General features: G+C 37.5%; 1 protein-coding gene across 1 annotated transcript in view; it reads left to right on the top strand.

Moving 5' to 3' along the window:
• The window catches only part of csmd3a (CUB and Sushi multiple domains 3a), a 317,979-nt gene that overhangs the window by 127,360 nt on the left and 173,096 nt on the right, over window positions 1-17,523 (top strand). The window contains exons 25-30 of the mRNA XM_084386048.1: window positions 4,946-5,072; window positions 7,898-8,100; window positions 9,070-9,261; window positions 11,061-11,199; window positions 14,483-14,670; window positions 17,186-17,380. Coding sequence (XP_084242174.1) covers window positions 4,946-5,072; window positions 7,898-8,100; window positions 9,070-9,261; window positions 11,061-11,199; window positions 14,483-14,670; window positions 17,186-17,380 — 1,044 coding nt within the window. The remainder of the gene's footprint in view (window positions 1-4,945; window positions 5,073-7,897; window positions 8,101-9,069; window positions 9,262-11,060; window positions 11,200-14,482; window positions 14,671-17,185; window positions 17,381-17,523) is intronic.

Genomic DNA, 17,523 nt, shown 5'->3' on the forward strand with positions numbered 1-17,523 from the left:
CTAGAGGTCAGAGGAGAATGGGCCGACTGATTCAAGCTGATAGAAGAGCAACTTTGACTGAAATAACCACTCGTTACAACCGAGGTATGCAGCAAAGCATTTGTGAAGCCACAACATGCACAACCTTGAGGCGGATGGGCTACAACAGCAGAAGACCCCACCGGGTACCACTCATCTCCACTACAAATAGGAAAAAGAGGCTACAATTTGCACGAGCTCACCAAAATTGGACAGTTGAAGACTGGAACAATGTTGCCTGGTCTGATGAGTCTCGATTTCTGTTGAGACATTCAGATTGTAGAGTCAGAATTTGGCGTAAACAAAATGAGAACATGGATCCATCATGCCTTGTTACCACTGTGCAGGCTGGTGGTGGTGGTGTAATGGTGTGGGGGGATGTTTTCTTGGCACACTTTAGGCCCCTTAGTGCCAATTGGGCATCGTTTAAATGCCACGGCCTACCTGAGCATTGTTTCTGACCATGTCCATCCCTTTATGACCACCATGTACCCATCCTCTGATGGCTACTTCCAGCAGGATAATGCACCATGTCACAAAGCTCGAATCATTTCAAATTGATTTCTTGAACATGACAATGAGTTCACTGTACTAAAATGGCCCCCACAGTCACCAGATCTCAACCCAATAGAGCATCTTTGGGATGTGGTGGAACGGGAGCTTCGTGCCCTGGATGTGCATCCCACAAATCTCCATCAACTGCAAGATTCTATCCTATCAATATGGGCCAACATTTCTAAAGAATGCTTTCAGCACCTTGTTGAATCAATGCCACGTAGAACTAAGGCAGTTCTGAAGGCGAAAGGGGGTCAAACACAGTATTAGTATGGTGTTCCTAATAATCCTTTAGGTGAGTGTATACTGTATATATATATATATATATATATATATATATATATTAATAAATAATGAAGAGAAAGAAAGAAAAATATGTTTTTATGATAAAATATTTATATGAAATATTTAATATATATTTCTGTTTCAAATTGTGTTTAATTATGAATATTTAATATTTAAAAAAAAATGTAATAAAAAAGAAATATATATACTGTATAGTTTTTATTTTTCAATAATATTATAATTTTAATTATTATTATTTTAATTGTTACACATAGTAATTCCAGAGCTGTAGCAAGTAATTCAAATAATGTGAAGAGAACATTTTTAAATTAGGAGTATCCATGAATTATGCACCAGAAAATAAATGGGTTGCATTTTTTATTTCTTCTTGACTGTGAACATATGCAGATCATCCTGGTGTGTTTCCTTTGGCCGGCTGAGAACTACGTTTAGATGAGATGTTTCCTGGGTGTGTTTGTGTTTTACCCGTTCATGCTTTCATTTCTCAATGCAAATCAGAGATTGCTCAAATCCTGAGTTTAATGTATAAAAAGAGCTTATACTGTTGGATAATATTGTATTCACGTATAGCCTTGAGATTCACACAGGAAATGCTCATGGGGAAAATGTTTTTTTGAGTACATACTCATTTGGAGAGTGAATATTCATAATTAGCACGCTGAAAAGACCAGCATATGTTGTGTTTTGGACGCTGGTTTGCTGTTCTCCAGAACGGGATGTTGTCCAGAATTGGATTCGCAGCAGCTGCTTAATTATAGACAACTGAGACGCTCAAACTTCTTAACCTGCAAATCACTCTGAATTACTAGATTGACAGTTTATGCATGCGCTAGTTTAGCAGCAAGACATTCACAGCATTTTATTCTTGTATAAATTCTTAATTATCCTACATGCTGTTTTTTATGACCCCAAATTAATTGAGAGCACATGGATTATTTATACTTTTAAAAATTAATTTGCCGCACTTCATGACCATTTGAACTGCGAAAAGGTCAAACCAGTTATAACACCTAAAACATGCATATGAAGTTTCTTTAAAAAAAAAACATATAATAATCATCTTGGAATTTAAACAATAATCAAACTGTTTTTATATATATTTTTATACAGTGTAAACAGAGTGAACCAGATCATACCAGCACACGTTTGCCTGGAATATATGCCAATCGTCTGGTTTCTTCTTCCTTTTCCAATCAGTCACTTAAAAAGTAAAAAATGGATCTATTATGCGCTTTTGCAAAGACTTGGTTTAGTTTTTGAGCTCTACTAGAGCAGGTTTGCATGCATTATTTCCCCATATTCTGCATTGTTGCGGCTCCTCTCTTCAGAGTCTGTCAGTAACGCTCTGGAGTGTTTCCCGTATAACGCTGTAACTCGCTGCTTCACTACTGTACGATCATCGCTGAAGAAATCAACTATAGTCACGACTGTTTCCCGAAACCGTCACAAAGTGGTCGTTCAACCGCGTTGGTTAATGATGTCACGCAGGTTATGGAGTAATAACTACTGGTAATGAATCTGTTTGAGATCGAATTAACGCTAGATGTTTCTCTATAAATTACAGACATGCGTCTGAGGACTATTTCTAATTTTTCTCAGTTATTTTGCTTTATTTCCAGATTCAATCATAGACTCGTTCTTACGCACTAGAGCTCGTTCACACATGCGCACTCTTCAGAAACTACGCTTTAAATCTCTTGACAAACTAAAAGACGTAAATGACATTTGTATGTATTCTATATAAAAGACACAGATTGCACTGAATGTCCGCTTGATTATTTTACTCAAGATAATGATTTATTGAGTCCACATGTCATGCAAACTAGAAACTCTTCTTCTAACCACAGGAGATCTGTCACTCAAACACACAACTCTGCGATGCTGTTTGAGAATGTTCGTTGGAACGATGGTTTCGGGAAACACCGACTCGTTGAACTGCTGATAACGACGGACCATAGTTGCTAACGATGCTTTCGGGAAACACACCCCTGTTTAGTTCCTGTCTCTATGAAGCCCCTCCTTCTTAAAGCACACTGTGCTCTGATTGGTCGGCTGGATCAGTGTGTTGTGATTGGTCGAGTGCTTCGAGTGTGTGTGGGAAATGTCCCGCCCCTTTCCATAACCGCCAGTTTAACACACTACTAACTAACTCAACCAGGCCCCGCCCCTTTATTCTGCGTATTAATTATTATAATGAGGAATATTGTGACGTGGAAGAAACTCAAGACTACACTGGAGGCGTTTCAGGAGTTCAGGAACACTGACTCTGATATAGAGAGACTTTGCAGAGCTTTTTAATGCTCAAACATCAGCATTACACACTAAAGAGAGATGGAAAAAGCACAATAGGTCATCTTTATCTTTAATCTCCTGCTTTTGTATCAGCGACGTAGATCGCAATGTTTTCAGAACACAGTCTCAGTCTCAGAACGCTCAGGTAAACTATAAAGAAGTTTCACATTAGTTGATCGGTCTCGTAGAGTCATCAATATTTATGGTGGACCAGCGTATTCTTGGCTTTTGTATGATGAAATTGATGAACAATAGAGCAGTCAGAGTGAAGTAGCCGGTCTCTCTGTAGACTGAGCGCTAGAAGCTTCGCCTCGGGGATCCACTCGCTCTTATGACAGCGCCTTGGGAGTTTCAACTTCAAAATGGTGCACATCGAGGCTGTGCTAAATATTTCATGCAAAAGCTAGCTGATAAATGTCTCTCTTTATACAGTTATTTCCCCTCTTCACAAAGCAGATCACGTGCAATTATAAAATGTAACATAAAATATTAATTCGTTTTTCAAGTTGACCGTCCAGATCACTCTCCGTTATTACTGCACTAGCCTGTGTTAACAAAAAAAAAGTACATTTATGTGATTTTTACTCTTTATCATGTGATAAACATCCATTAAATGTGTGATTAGTTTGCTGCTCGTTAATTCCAAAATGACTGTAAGAATAATGGCTGTTTTCGGACTGTTTAACCCACTGGGACAAACACACAGTCCTGCGCTAACATCATTGGTTGATTCAAACAAAGTGTTTCTGTACGCTCAAACAAACAGAGCGATGTTTTGAGATTGCCACAGAATGACTGTGTTCACAACTTTCAGGGGAATCAGTGTCTCTGCTTATTAAACTCAAACAAAACCTTTAAAGTCCCCGTGTAGTCAATCATTTTATCCCTTAAAACGCACGAAAATGACATATTTAAAAAAAAGATTCCTTGAAAAACAATTCTTCATGCCTTAAAACATCTTGACTGTAACTCGACACCCTTGCCTCATTTAGTATTCGCGGTTCTATGAATATGCAAATGAGCCCCGCCTCCACTCACTCGCTCAGAAACACCAGCGATTTCAAAGCGTGTGTTTGAGACTGTCTTTGGTTCACTGCAGTTTTAAGGAGGAAGTACTCAGCAATGGTGTCGACTTATGAACTTACACATGCTTTGTCTTAAAGCGTATTAAAAACACCACATAGACACATAAACAACATTAAAAGCCACAAATCCACACACACTCCAGCTCTAAAGTGGCCAGAAGATATCAGACATGATAATCTCCAGGGGCCGGCTTTCTTCTCCTGCAGTGTTTGTCTTGTCCGTCTCTGTGTTCGTTACCATTGTAATGACAGTAGTTTCTCTGTCGTAAGGGAACCTGTTCGCTCATGAGTTCAGCGTTTGCTGTAATGCGACACAGAAACAAGCGCTTTAATGAGCGATAGAGTGCAGATATTGAGGCCCGCTGTAATGAATATGATAATACTTCCTTTATTTTTGTGATATATGCAGTGGTCCTCTGCTTCTCATGCAAGACCGAACTCATAAATAATGTGGACAGAGTTTTAACATTAATTAATGGCATGCACAAGGAACGCAGTTAAAAGCAAGCGTCTCTTGCATGCATAATTACAGCCCATTGTTGCATGTCCTCGTCGGGATGATGAGGGGGTGTCGGATCCAGAAACACAGTCTCCACAGAACTCATCATTAATGGCAGGGAGAATGCATCTCGTCTTGGTCGTGGGTGGGAGCTGACAGCGCAATAACTTCTGCTTTTGATCTATTGTAGCGGAGTGTGGGGGAAGTTTTAAAGGTGAATCATCTGGACGCATACTCTCTCCTGGATACCCTTTTCCATACGACAACAACCTGCGCTGCACGTGGAGCATCGAGGTGGACCCCGGCAACACCGTCAGGTGACCGCTTGTTAATTAGAAGGAAACGCAGATCGTTAAAGGGATAGTTCACCCCAACATTTTAATTAGCCTATGATTTACTCACTCACAAGCCATCATGCACTGCAAAAAAAATACTTTTCTTACTTAGTATTTTTGTCTTGTTTCCAGTCCAAATATCTTAACATTCTTAAATCAAGATGCATTTCCTAGATGAGTAAAATGCCAAAGAAAAGAAATTACGTCTTGTTTTCTGGGAAAATAAATTAAAATGAAGTGAGTTGTTGCTTAAAAAAAAGCGCAATTATCTGCCATTAGAGTAAGAAAAATAATCTTAATTCAAACAGAAACAATGGTAGATAATTTTGCTTGTTTTAAGCAAAACTCACTTAATTTTAATTTATTTACCTAGAAACAAGACATAATATCTTATGGTCTTTTACTACTTTAATAAATGCATATTTATTCAAGATTTTTTTGATATTTGGACTGGAAACAGTGAGAAAAGCATTTTTTTTTTGCAGTGTAGGTGTATATGACATTCTTCTTTCAGACGAATACCAATGTGCACACTAATAATATACATTTAAATTGTTATTATGATTTGTATGCACACAGAACACTACAAATAATGTAAATATGTAATATAAAACCACCACCACTAATAATATTAATAATTGCATTGATCCAAAATAAGGCCAACAGACAGAGCTCCTTATAGTTGTTTTTCATCCAAATAATTAAAAAGTAATTCCACACTGTAAAAAGAATATAGATATTTTCATGATTTCATTTTTTCTTTTGTCAAATCAAATCAATAATTTATGTGGTTCAGATAACATAATATTTTGAGTTTCTGTTGATTAAACCATTCTCCTTTATTGTGTTAACTCAACATTGTAAGGCAATCATGTTACTTTAAGTTAAACCAGCAAATACAAATTGGAGTGTTGTGTGTCCAGATTGTGTGTGTCCCCTTCAAATCTGATTTGATGGATTAAAAGCTATAACATTTTATGATAAATTCAAAGACACACAAAACATTTGGCACATGTTGGGATTGATGTAGGTTTGGGTATCGATTGAATTTTGAAGTTTCAATTCTAATGTGGTAAAAAGCTGAACACCATGACCGTAAATCATCAGCCTAAAGGACACGTCTAAACTTTTGCCTACGGTTTGAACAGTGTCACAGCAAAAATAACTAGCCTAACTATAAAAATCCAAACGCTATTAAAAACAAGTAAACAGTCAGAACAAATAAATGTGTTAGCAATAGCACACATTAATAAAACTGAACAAATATACAAATTGCATGTTTATAATATATAAAATAACACTTAAAATATAGATTAATATTTATTAAACTCAGTCAAGATCAGTGAGTGATGTTCTATTTGTATTTAGTTGTTTGATTGACATTAATGACACAGATGGCATCAGGTTTATTAGGCTGCTGTCACTTTAAGAGATAATGCATGGATCTAATATACTGATACACTATCTGATTTATGCATACGCTCTCTTAAGACAAAACCGACTGTGTTTATGAGCATAATCCATGAAATACAAGAACGAGAACTCAATTCGGTGTTCGCGTGCTGTCTGAGAGGTGGCTTTCTGTGCGCGTGAACACAGGAACAGATGAGCAGAATCCAAATGTTCGATTCTTAATCCTATTATTAAGTCACGGGCATAGTGATGGGAAAAACAAAGCTTTCATCGCAAAATGATTCACTGTTTCGAAGCGCTCACGACGCCACACGCTGGCGCCCCCTGCTGGTCAGAACAGTGTACATGCAGCGAAAACCGAACATGCATAAATCACCTTTACAAAGCAATTGCAAATGTTTTATTGAAGGTGTAATCAAGTACCGTAAATGCAATCAATAAATCATCCAATACCATTAAATATGAAGTGTCTTTATAATATGTGATTTTTTTGTTGTTGTTGTTCTGTTCGTTTTATGGATAGCTTGGTTAATCAGACCATTAAATGCAACTCTTTTATGAACAAATGTATAAAATTGAACTGAAATCATGCAGGTAAAAATCCTATGCAGTTCATGAGATCGCCCCCTAGCGGCGAATCATTGGAACTACGAATCATGAAAATCACAAAATTGTGAAAAATGTGAACGAACCCTTGTTTACTGAAATCACGTGACTTTGGCAATTTGATACACACTTCAAATCACAGGTTCAAAACAAATGATTCGCAGATATCTCAAATCTTTACGAAGCGTGTTTCGAAAGCGCTAGAGCCCGTTATTAGAGGACAGGAGCGAGTCAAGCTTATTAACGTAAAACAGATTACATTGACCTGACCTGAAGTGAAGTATATCTACCGATGTAAATGTCATTTTATTTCCTCATGATTGAGGTCTTTGACCTTTGTTTATGGCGCTGCGTTAGTCTTTACTGGATGAGGGTCACGCTTGCGGAGGAAACACATTATTAATAAGTCTGCTTTTATGATTGGTATCACTTTACAGTAAGGCCCAATTTACAAACAGAAGTATTATTCATTGTATTCATTCTATTCATTATTCAAGTCTTTTTATAGTCTTTTCAGTTCAGTTTGATAAATTTGTACACATTTAAAGACACATTTGTTGGTCTGATTAACCAAGCTCTCCGTAAAACAAACAGAACAAGCCTTACCATTTAATCAAATATCACATATTATAAAGACACTTCATATTAAATGGTATTAGATGATTTATTAATTGCATTTACAGTACTTGATTTATCTTATTATTTACTTGATTAGATTGCGTTAAGTGTTTTTGCGCACATGAGAGTTTGAGTGTGAATCAGAGGCTTTAATGTGAGTGTGTTTCCAGTCTGCAGTTCCTGGCGTTCGACACGGAGGCGTCTCACGATATCCTGAAGGTTTGGGACGGACACCCGGAGAACGAGATGGCTCTGAAAGAAGTGAGTGGATCTCTGTTGCCCGACGGCATCCACAGCACTCTCAACATCGTCACCGTCCAGTTCGAGACCGACTTCTACATCAGCAAATCTGGATTCGCCATCGACTTCTCAAGTAAGACCAGTTTCTCACTCCAGAGCTGACAGTGGGTGCGAAACATCTTTATTAAGGGTGGATGACTATAGTTTCTCATCATGTTCTGAGATAAAGTCATTTTACTGTATATAAAAAAAATAACGGTGCATATCATGATTATAGTAGTTTGTGCTTTTAATCATTTCAAAGCCTTCATATTTCTTCAGAACTTAAACTTTGACCTATTTTATACTGTATGAACATAAATGTTGTTTTCATGAGGTGCATATTAATAAATATTTATATTTATAAGTATTTGAAAAGTTTGGGGTCTGTAAGATGTTTCTTTTTTTCTGCTCACCAAGGCTGTATTTATCTGATCAAAAATACAGTAAAAATGGCTAAATATTATTCCAATGTAAATCATCTGTTCTCTCTGTGAATATACAGTAAAGTGTAATTTATTCCTGTGATCAAAGCTGAATGTTCAGCATCATTACTCCAGTCTTCAGTGTCACATGATCCTTCATGATGATTTGATGCTCAAGAAACATTTATGATTATTATCAGTGTTGAAAACAGTTCATATTTGCATGGAAGCCGTGACAGATTTACTTTTTCAGGATTCTTTGATGAATAGAAAGTTTGAGCGTTTATTTGAAATCGACATCATACGTGTCTTTTACTGTCACTTTTGTTCCCAAACTTCTGAATGTAATTGCCTGAAGAGAATAATGGCTCCTCTGTTTGAGGAAAGAAAAAGCCATTTCGAGGTGAATGCATAAAAAGCGCATCCATTAGCAAGCGATTGTTCAGTTCTGCTCCGACGTTTTCCCGTTCCACGGCAGCATTAGCTGGTGTTCTGCTTAGCCGGAGCCCCCGGTGAGACATTGTGCTCGCGTCCGAGGCCAATGCGGCCTCTTTTCCGAGCGGGAAACGGTCCCTCCTGCTGAGATTTCCCAGTAAGTGAAAAGTGAGCACAGCTGGTCACCGCTCCCGTTTCTGCAGGTTCGGTGGCGACGGCGTGCCGGGATCCGGGAACGCCGATGAACGGGAGTCGCAGCGGAGACGGGAAAGAGCCGGGAGACGCCGTGACCTTCGCGTGTGATCCGGGATACGACCTGCAAGGAGAACCCAGGATCACCTGCATCCAGGTGGACAACAGGTTCTTCTGGCAGCCCAGTCCTCCCACCTGCATCGGTGAGGTTTACTCGAACACCAGCTCCTCATTTCACACCTGTCAGCTCCAGAATAACCAGAAGAAATGACTCTTTATAATGATAAATCTGTCTGAGGGAAGTTTCTGATCGCGTGCCCAGTCAGCGCTTGCTCTTCTGGGTTATTGGAAACTGGGGTAAAGAATCATGACTTCCCGTGATAAATGCTTCTGGGTTACTACATTTATTTTGTGGACCTATTTTCTTAAGTTTGAGTCACATTTAGACGTTTTAAAGGTCAATCCGGTTTAAAGCCAGAGCTGGAGCTTAACAACAGTTTATCCTATCAGCTTTGCTCATGAATATTAATGATGTGATTTGCATATTATTTTTTTTGGTTACACTTTATTTTTAAGGTGTCATTGTTACAGTGCAATTATATATTTAAGTACTGAGTAATATTAATCAACTACAGTCCAACCAAAACATGTTCTTTGAGGGAAGTTTGTGATCGTGTGCCCAGTCAGCGCTTTCTCTTCTGGGTTAATGGAAACTGGGGGGAAAACTTCCCGACTTCCCGTGATAAATGCTTCTGGGATACTACATATATTTTGTGGACCTATTTTCTTAAGTTTGAGTCACATTTAGACGTTTTAAAGGTCAATCCGGTTTAAAGCCAGAGCTGGAGCTTAAGAACAGTTTATCCTATCAACTTTGCTCATGAATATTAATGATGTGATTTGCATTTTTTTTGGTTACACTTTATTTCAAGGTGTCATTGTTACAGTGTAATTATATATTTAAGTACTGAGTAATATTAATCAACTACATGTACTTACTATAGGGCTATAGGATTAGGATTTGGTTGAGGGTTAGTTGCATGTAATTATGCATAATTTACTGTTATTACTATGGTAAGTAAATGTAACATATGCAACAAGGACACTGTGAAATAAAGTGTTACCCTTTTTTTTATGACTTTCACTGAATGATATATCAGCCAACCCTGTAAACCCGAATAAGTTGGCAAAACTCAAAAAAACGTAAGGCAATCAGTTGCCTCAAATTTTTTAAGTTAAGAAATTCAAAGTTTAATTAAGTAAGCAGAACTGGCAGATTTTTATTTTGTACTCATACATTTTAATAGTTCTTAACTTGAAATGTTTGAGTACACTGATTCATACATTTAACTTAAAACTTTCATGTAATCTCACTGTGAACACTTTTATTAGTATGAGTGTAGCTAGCCTTAACAAGCTAGTTTGCTAACACACTAATGCAAACAATAGTATGTAATGCAGTAGCACTTGCTGTATGAGTGCAGCATTATAAAGCTTTTATTTGCTCTCAAACTAAGCTCATGCACCACTGATGGCAACTCTCCTAAACCCAACATTAACAGAAATTCTTCTAAATTAGCATAACAAAACATTAATCACTGCTAAATCTCCCACTTAACATTAATCTTGCAACAAAAAAAAACAACATTATATGTGTCATCCGCAAAGCATGCTGGGAAATAGAAATCCCAGCCGTTTCAGTTAAACTTAAGTTCGTCTAAATTAAAATAATTAATTTAATAAAACTCAAAACAATGAAACAGTTCAGTTTACTTAGAATATATCAGTTCTGTGAACTTGAAAGAAAAAGAAAGTGCTAAATACTCATAAAAGGTAATTTGACTGAACTAATTAGTTTAGTTAAGTTTGTCCCACTCAAACCAATGAATTATTTTGAGCGTTAGGGTTTAGTGAGATTTATTGAGATAAACGTGCATGCTGTAGGCAGGGGGAACAAAGACTGAACTTTATTAACGCTGCTCCTATAATCTGTGTTTTCCAGCTCCGTGTGGCGGGAACATCACAGGCTCGTCCGGATTCATCCTGTCTCCTAACTTCCCCCACCCGTACCCACACAGCAAAGACTGTGATTGGTTCATCACGGTCCACCCTGATTACGTCATCTCCTTGGCTTTTATCAGGTAAGATCTTAGCTAATTAAATGACATTATGAAAACTGTATGAAAATGTACAATAAATCAGAAGAAATGTAATTACTCTACAGTTTATTCTACAGTATAAAACTCTAGCTTTTCTGTTTTAATATACTTTAAAGTGTAATTTATTCCTGTGATCAAAGCTGAATGTTCAGCATCATTACTCCAGTCTTCAGTGTCACATGATCCTTCACAAATCACTCTAATATGAGGATTTATTATCAATGTTGGACTTTTTTTTTTATAACCTGTGATACTTTTTTCAGGATTCTTTGATGAATAAAAAGTAAAAAAAAAAAAAAAGAACAGCATGTATTTAAATTATACATATTTTGCAACAATATACACTATTGTTCAGAAGTTTGGGGTCAGTGTTTCTTTTCTTTTTTCTTTTTTTTTTCTTTTGAAAGAAATTAATCCTTTTATTCTGCAAGGAATGTGTTAACTTGATAAAAAAAAGTGATAGTAAAGACATGTATTGTTAGAAAATATATCTGTTTTAAATAAATGCTGTTCTTTTTTTAACTTTTTACTCATCAAAGAATCCTGAAAAAAGTATCCAAAAAAATATTAAGCAGCAAAACTTAATATTAATAAATATTAAACTTAATAAAAAAAAAAAAGATAATAAACTAGTGCTGGGCAACGATTAATCGCATCTAAAATAAAAGTTTGTGTTTACATAATATATGTGTGTGTGTACTGTGTATAATTATTTTGTATATAGAAATACACACACACATGCATGTATAATTTTAAGAAAAATGTGTAAAAAAAATATATATATATATATATATATTTTAACAGTATATACATGCAAATATTTCTTAAATATATACATGCATGTGTGTGTATTTATATGTACAAAATAATTATACACAGAACACACACATATATTATCTAAACACAAACTTTTATTTTAGATGCGATTAATCGTTGCCCAGCACTAATAATAAATCATCATATTAGAATGAAGGATCATGTGACACTGAAGACTGGAGTAATGATGCTGAAAATTCTTTAATAACATGAATAAATTATATCTGAAAGTATATTAAAACAGAAAACCATTATTTTAAATTGTAATAAAATATCACAATATTACTGTTTTTTTCTGTATTTTTGATCAGATTAACGCAGCCTTGATGAGCAGAAGAGACTCAATGTTTCCAAACTTTTGACCAGTACTCTAAACATTACTTTATATATTGATTGCACAACTCATAATCTTAAGTTTTATCTTATTTATTGAAATTGCAAGTTTTCTCCCCCAAGAATCTCATCCTTTTAATAAGACTTTTATATATTCATTATAATCTGAAGATGGATACGCCACATAGACATTTTTGACTTTGCCCCACAAAAAATATCAAACTGAATTTTTGAACAGGTTCATCATAGAGGAGATGTATTCAAGTCATTGTCAGTGTGATTTGCATTTTTAATGCATCTTTGAATAAATTATTACATCCCAAACATATAAAATCCGTGTCACATCGCTGACCCATAACTGCTTTGCATCTTCGGCTGTGAATTGGAGTATGGTGTTGATATCAGACTGAGATCAAGGCACCAAAGGCCCAATTAATTTCAAATTAACATATGACTTGTAATTGTGTTTTTATCAGCATGGTAATTGGGAAAAGATTTCTCAAGATAGATGAGATGACTCACAGTGACATTATTACAGTATTAACAAAACCGTCTCAAATTAATGGCGTATTGTTGGTGCAGTTTTGGGAGAGTAAACAAATCTTCATAATGACATGAATATGAGCGTCTGCTGTCATTGCGGTCCTCAATGTGAAGTGCAGCGTTTCCCAAAGCATCGCTCTGCCGTTCGTGAGCATTTTCCACCCACATCATAATATCCCCCACCTGAAACATACAGAAAAGGCTCTTGAAAACATGTTCTGCCTCTGATGACCCACAAGGTCTTTTAGGAAGATCACTCCGTGAAAGCTTGTGGTGTTGTCAACAAGCACTTGATAAATGTTCATGTTTTCAATAGGATGCTGCTTGTTTTCTCTTTCCTGTTTTACACACTCGATGAGCATTTCGCATTTCCGCAGCGAGATTTAAAGGGCTAGTTCATGCAAAAAAAAAAAAAAGAAAGTACTGTCATTATTTGCTCAATCTCGTGTCATTTTAAACTCGTATGCTGCTATTTCTTCTGTGGTACACAAAGGGAAAAAACTACCCTTCACACAGATGTGATTCATTCGTGACATTGATAAAGCTACAAAATGTACATCAAAGGGACATATCATAAAAATCTGACTTCTTCCGTGTGTCAGTGCTGTAATCGGTGCTTCTACCAACACAGAAAACGTGAAAAGTGAAACCCAGTAACTGTGTTCTGGTGAGGCCTTCTCTGCAAGCATGTTATAAAATAAGCAGATCAGATTTGTCTCTCCTTCTGACGTATGAAGAGGATCTTATTATAATATTACCGGCCCTTAATCTGCACGTTTACACACACCAGCGCCAACAGAGACCAGTTCTAACGCAATGATGAAGATCCAGCAAAGCCTGAAACTGTTCTGTGGTTGAGCACAGACGAGCACTGAACACTATTGACCAGAACATGTCACCGCTGTCTTATAAACACCTCAGGAACTGTGGACACTTGTGGAGAAGTTCAACATGATGATGAGATGATCAATGTAACTCCACAACAACTACACAAATGTCTCCACTAACATTCAGAAACTCTTCCTGAGTCTCTCCGTAAGGCTGCACTCGCTACTGGTTATTCTGGGATTCTGGATGAGTGAGATTGGCCTGTTTTGTTATTGCCGGAGTTTCTGAAGCTCGTGTAAAGACTCCGCCCTCTTCTGAACGGAGGCGGAGCTAAAGCTCATTCGCATTTAAAGGGACACACACAAAAACGGCGTGTTTTTGCTCACACCCAAAAAAAGGGCAAATTTGACAAGCTGTAATAAAAGATCTGGGGGAATTATGAGTTGAAATTTCAGACACTTTTTGATGAAACCATAGATTTATATTACATCTTGTAAAAAGAGGCATAATATGTCACCTTTAAAACACCATATCAAAGTGGTTCATTTGACTTATGTATTACTTCTCATATACAGTAGTCTTCTAAAGTCTCACTTTTCTGGAGTTTTTTTTTATCGGCCCCCAATGATTTGCAATGACATCTTGACAGGATTTTCATTAGTGTTTGGGTAAACTGGATAGAAAAAGTCAATAGATCGTCCTGTAAATTGTGTTCTGATTCTAATCTGTACGCTTCATCTCTCAGTTTCAGCATTGAGCCCAACTATGACTTCTTGTACCTCTACGACGGGCCTCACAGCAACAGTCATCTGATCGGCACGTTTCAAGACAGCAAGTTGCCGGAGAAGATAGAAAGCAGCTCGAACATCATGCACATCGCCTTCCGCAGCGACGGGTCCGTGAGCTACACCGGCTTCCATCTCGAATACAAGGGTAAGTGCGCTTTGGTTTCGGCCTGCTAGTCAAAGACCCGAAAGAACTGGATTTGTGCCCTTGAGCGATGCACTTATTGAGTTTTATTGATTGGGACGGCATGAGGGTGAGTAAATAATGACATCTTTAGGTGATCTGTTTCTTTAACTCTTTCCCTGCCAGTTTTTCCGGCTATCCGTGTTTTCACCGTTATACGGTAGGGGGCGCTGTTGTGGATCTTCTGAAATAGAACTACATCTCTGGATTAAAAAAACATGCGAAGAAGAAGAAGAAGCCCTGCGTCTCAATGTCCATAGTACTATCCATCCTAAATAGAACGTGAGATTAAAATAAGTGTGTCCCAAAGCATGGGAAGTATGGATCCGTGCTCACTATAGCAGCTAATATTACCCATGATCCATTGTGTTTTGGAAGAGGAACTACAAACACAAGTACAAAACTATGGCGGATATGTGCGACCGATGGTGAGAGGTTTAGATAAAGGGTTTGAGTGACTAATCAAAGTTTAACCTGATAAAAAAACGTGTATGTAATGTTAGGCCTTCCTGGAGCTCAAACAGTAGAGTGCTGGCACTTGCAACGCCAAGGTCATGGGTTCGATTCCCAGGGAAAGCAAGAACTGATAAGAATGTAAATGTGTACCTTGAAATGCAATGTAAGTCGCTTTGGATAAAAGCGTCTGCCAAATGCGTCAATGTCAATGTTAGTCGTATTATATTTCATCTGCAATAACAATGTGGACTTTTATAAAGATCCGTTTGGCCATGAACTTTTAAATGCATCATTATGCATTAATATGAGAAGAGCCTCCGCATGAAAGACCCGCGACTGCAGATCAATTCTGCATTTCTCTGAATGAAATGTGGAGGATTTCAACTGTGACAAGATGATTGACAGGTCAGTTTACTGGGTCAATATGATTGACAGGTCAGTTTACCGTGACATGATGCGACAGAGAACAACAATTAAAGACGTTATTGGATGACGTGATAGTATGTCTCAAAACTTGTCTACTCTTCTGCTACAAACTCAAGAGTATCTACTATTTCTTTACAAAAAGAGTATATACTTTAAGTACTAGAGCTGAGATGGAGTACCTAAATGAAACCTCAGTGAGCCCTTACCTTTAGATTAGAGATGTAAGATGTCGATCAGGGTCCTCGGCGGAGCCTCCGACCAGTTCAGTCTTGGACTCGAATGCACTGGGCGTTTGTCAATATTAATATTTCATTACAAAAAGAAAAATAATGAAATATTGATAGGGAAAAAAATTACTCTTAGACTTGTTTAAAAAGTTTTACGAATCACCACAACATGATTTCGTTTTATTTTAAAAAGATTCAGAATAATACAAAGGCAAAAATAACATAAACACGTTAAAGTCTTCACCCGAAATGCGGACCCGGAGAAACTCTCCAAGGCTTTTTATCCTAACCCTGTTCTAGGCTATGGGCTGACATTATAGTACAGATAATTCCCTTATACGGGAAAACTTTGGATTTATCCTAGTCCTTTATTAACATAAGCTTGCAGAAGCACATATTCAAAATATCTATTTCTATTAATTTTCTATTTTCCTTTTAACACTTAATTAATGCAGCACATACACAAAAGCTTTATTTGGTAAGATGACCATATGACCTTTCTCTAGTTTCACACATTCTCAATGTCTGAGGCAAACGATGTTCACAGTTCCCTTTCATGTACATCTATCTTTATGAGGACATTCATTGACATGATGCAATCTCTAGCCGCTTACCCTAACCTTACCCATCACAACTAAGTGCCTAACCCGACCCCTGACCCTAAACCGATCCTTGACCTCATTATAACCTTATCCCTAAAACCCAGTCTTGACCCTCAAACAGGCCTTTAAAGGCTTGCTTGTTTGTTTAAAAGCACAGGATCTGTTCTTCCGTTTGAGATATTGACCGTTTACATATTCATATAAAGTATTCTGAAAGCCATGAAAGTATTGTGAATATAATCAAAAATTGGAACTGGGAACTTAAAAATGAAAAGCTGGCGGGGAAAGAGTTAAAAGTCGACATGAAAGCAAAGTTGCGCCAGTCTATTCATCCCTGTTGTGTCGTATATCCGAGTGAAACGCTTCTGGAACAAGAACGAATGTGGGCGGGGCTTGATTTTGTCCGTGGGGAATTGATTGGATGATTGGATGGTTGTGATTTGCTATTGGCTGATCTCATGTGAGTGACAGGTTATAGCCCCGCCCTCGTCATCAGAGATCATCATTATTTTATTCTGATTCAAGATTACCAGAAACATGAATTTAAATGCATTTAACAAATAATTGATTTATAATACAAACGGCAATTTTCCATAAAAGAATGAGATTTCATGGTGACTTTAAGATTGTCATGATATACTATTTCAAGATGCTTGACCACGATCTGGAAAGTTTCAAAGGTTTCCGCTTGGCATTTCATCCCTTCAGATCTTTTGATCTTCGACAGCTTTATCATTCGCCATATGTCTTGTGTTCCTCTCCCGTTAGCTAAACTGCGTGAGGCTTGCTTTGACCCGGGCAGTGTGATGAACGGCACTCGGTTGGGTGGAGACTATAAGCTGGGCTCCACTGTGACCTTCCACTGTGATCCGGGATACCAGCTCACCGGTTACTCCAGTCTCACCTGTGTGATGGGCGGCACCAACAGACCCGAGTGGAACCGAGCTCTGCCCAGCTGTCGAGGTGCGTTCACACTCACATCTGTGTGTGTGTGTGTGTGTGTGTGTGTGTGTGTGTGTGTGTGTGAGTGAGTGAGTGAGTGAGTGTGTGTGTGAGTGAGTGAGTGAGTGAGTGAGTAAGTGAGTGAGTGAGTGAGTGTGTGAGTG

The sequence above is a fragment of the Rutilus rutilus genome (assembly GCF_951802725.1).
Source record: "Rutilus rutilus genome assembly, chromosome: 17".
In the NCBI taxonomy this organism is placed as follows: domain Eukaryota; kingdom Metazoa; phylum Chordata; class Actinopteri; order Cypriniformes; family Leuciscidae; genus Rutilus; species Rutilus rutilus.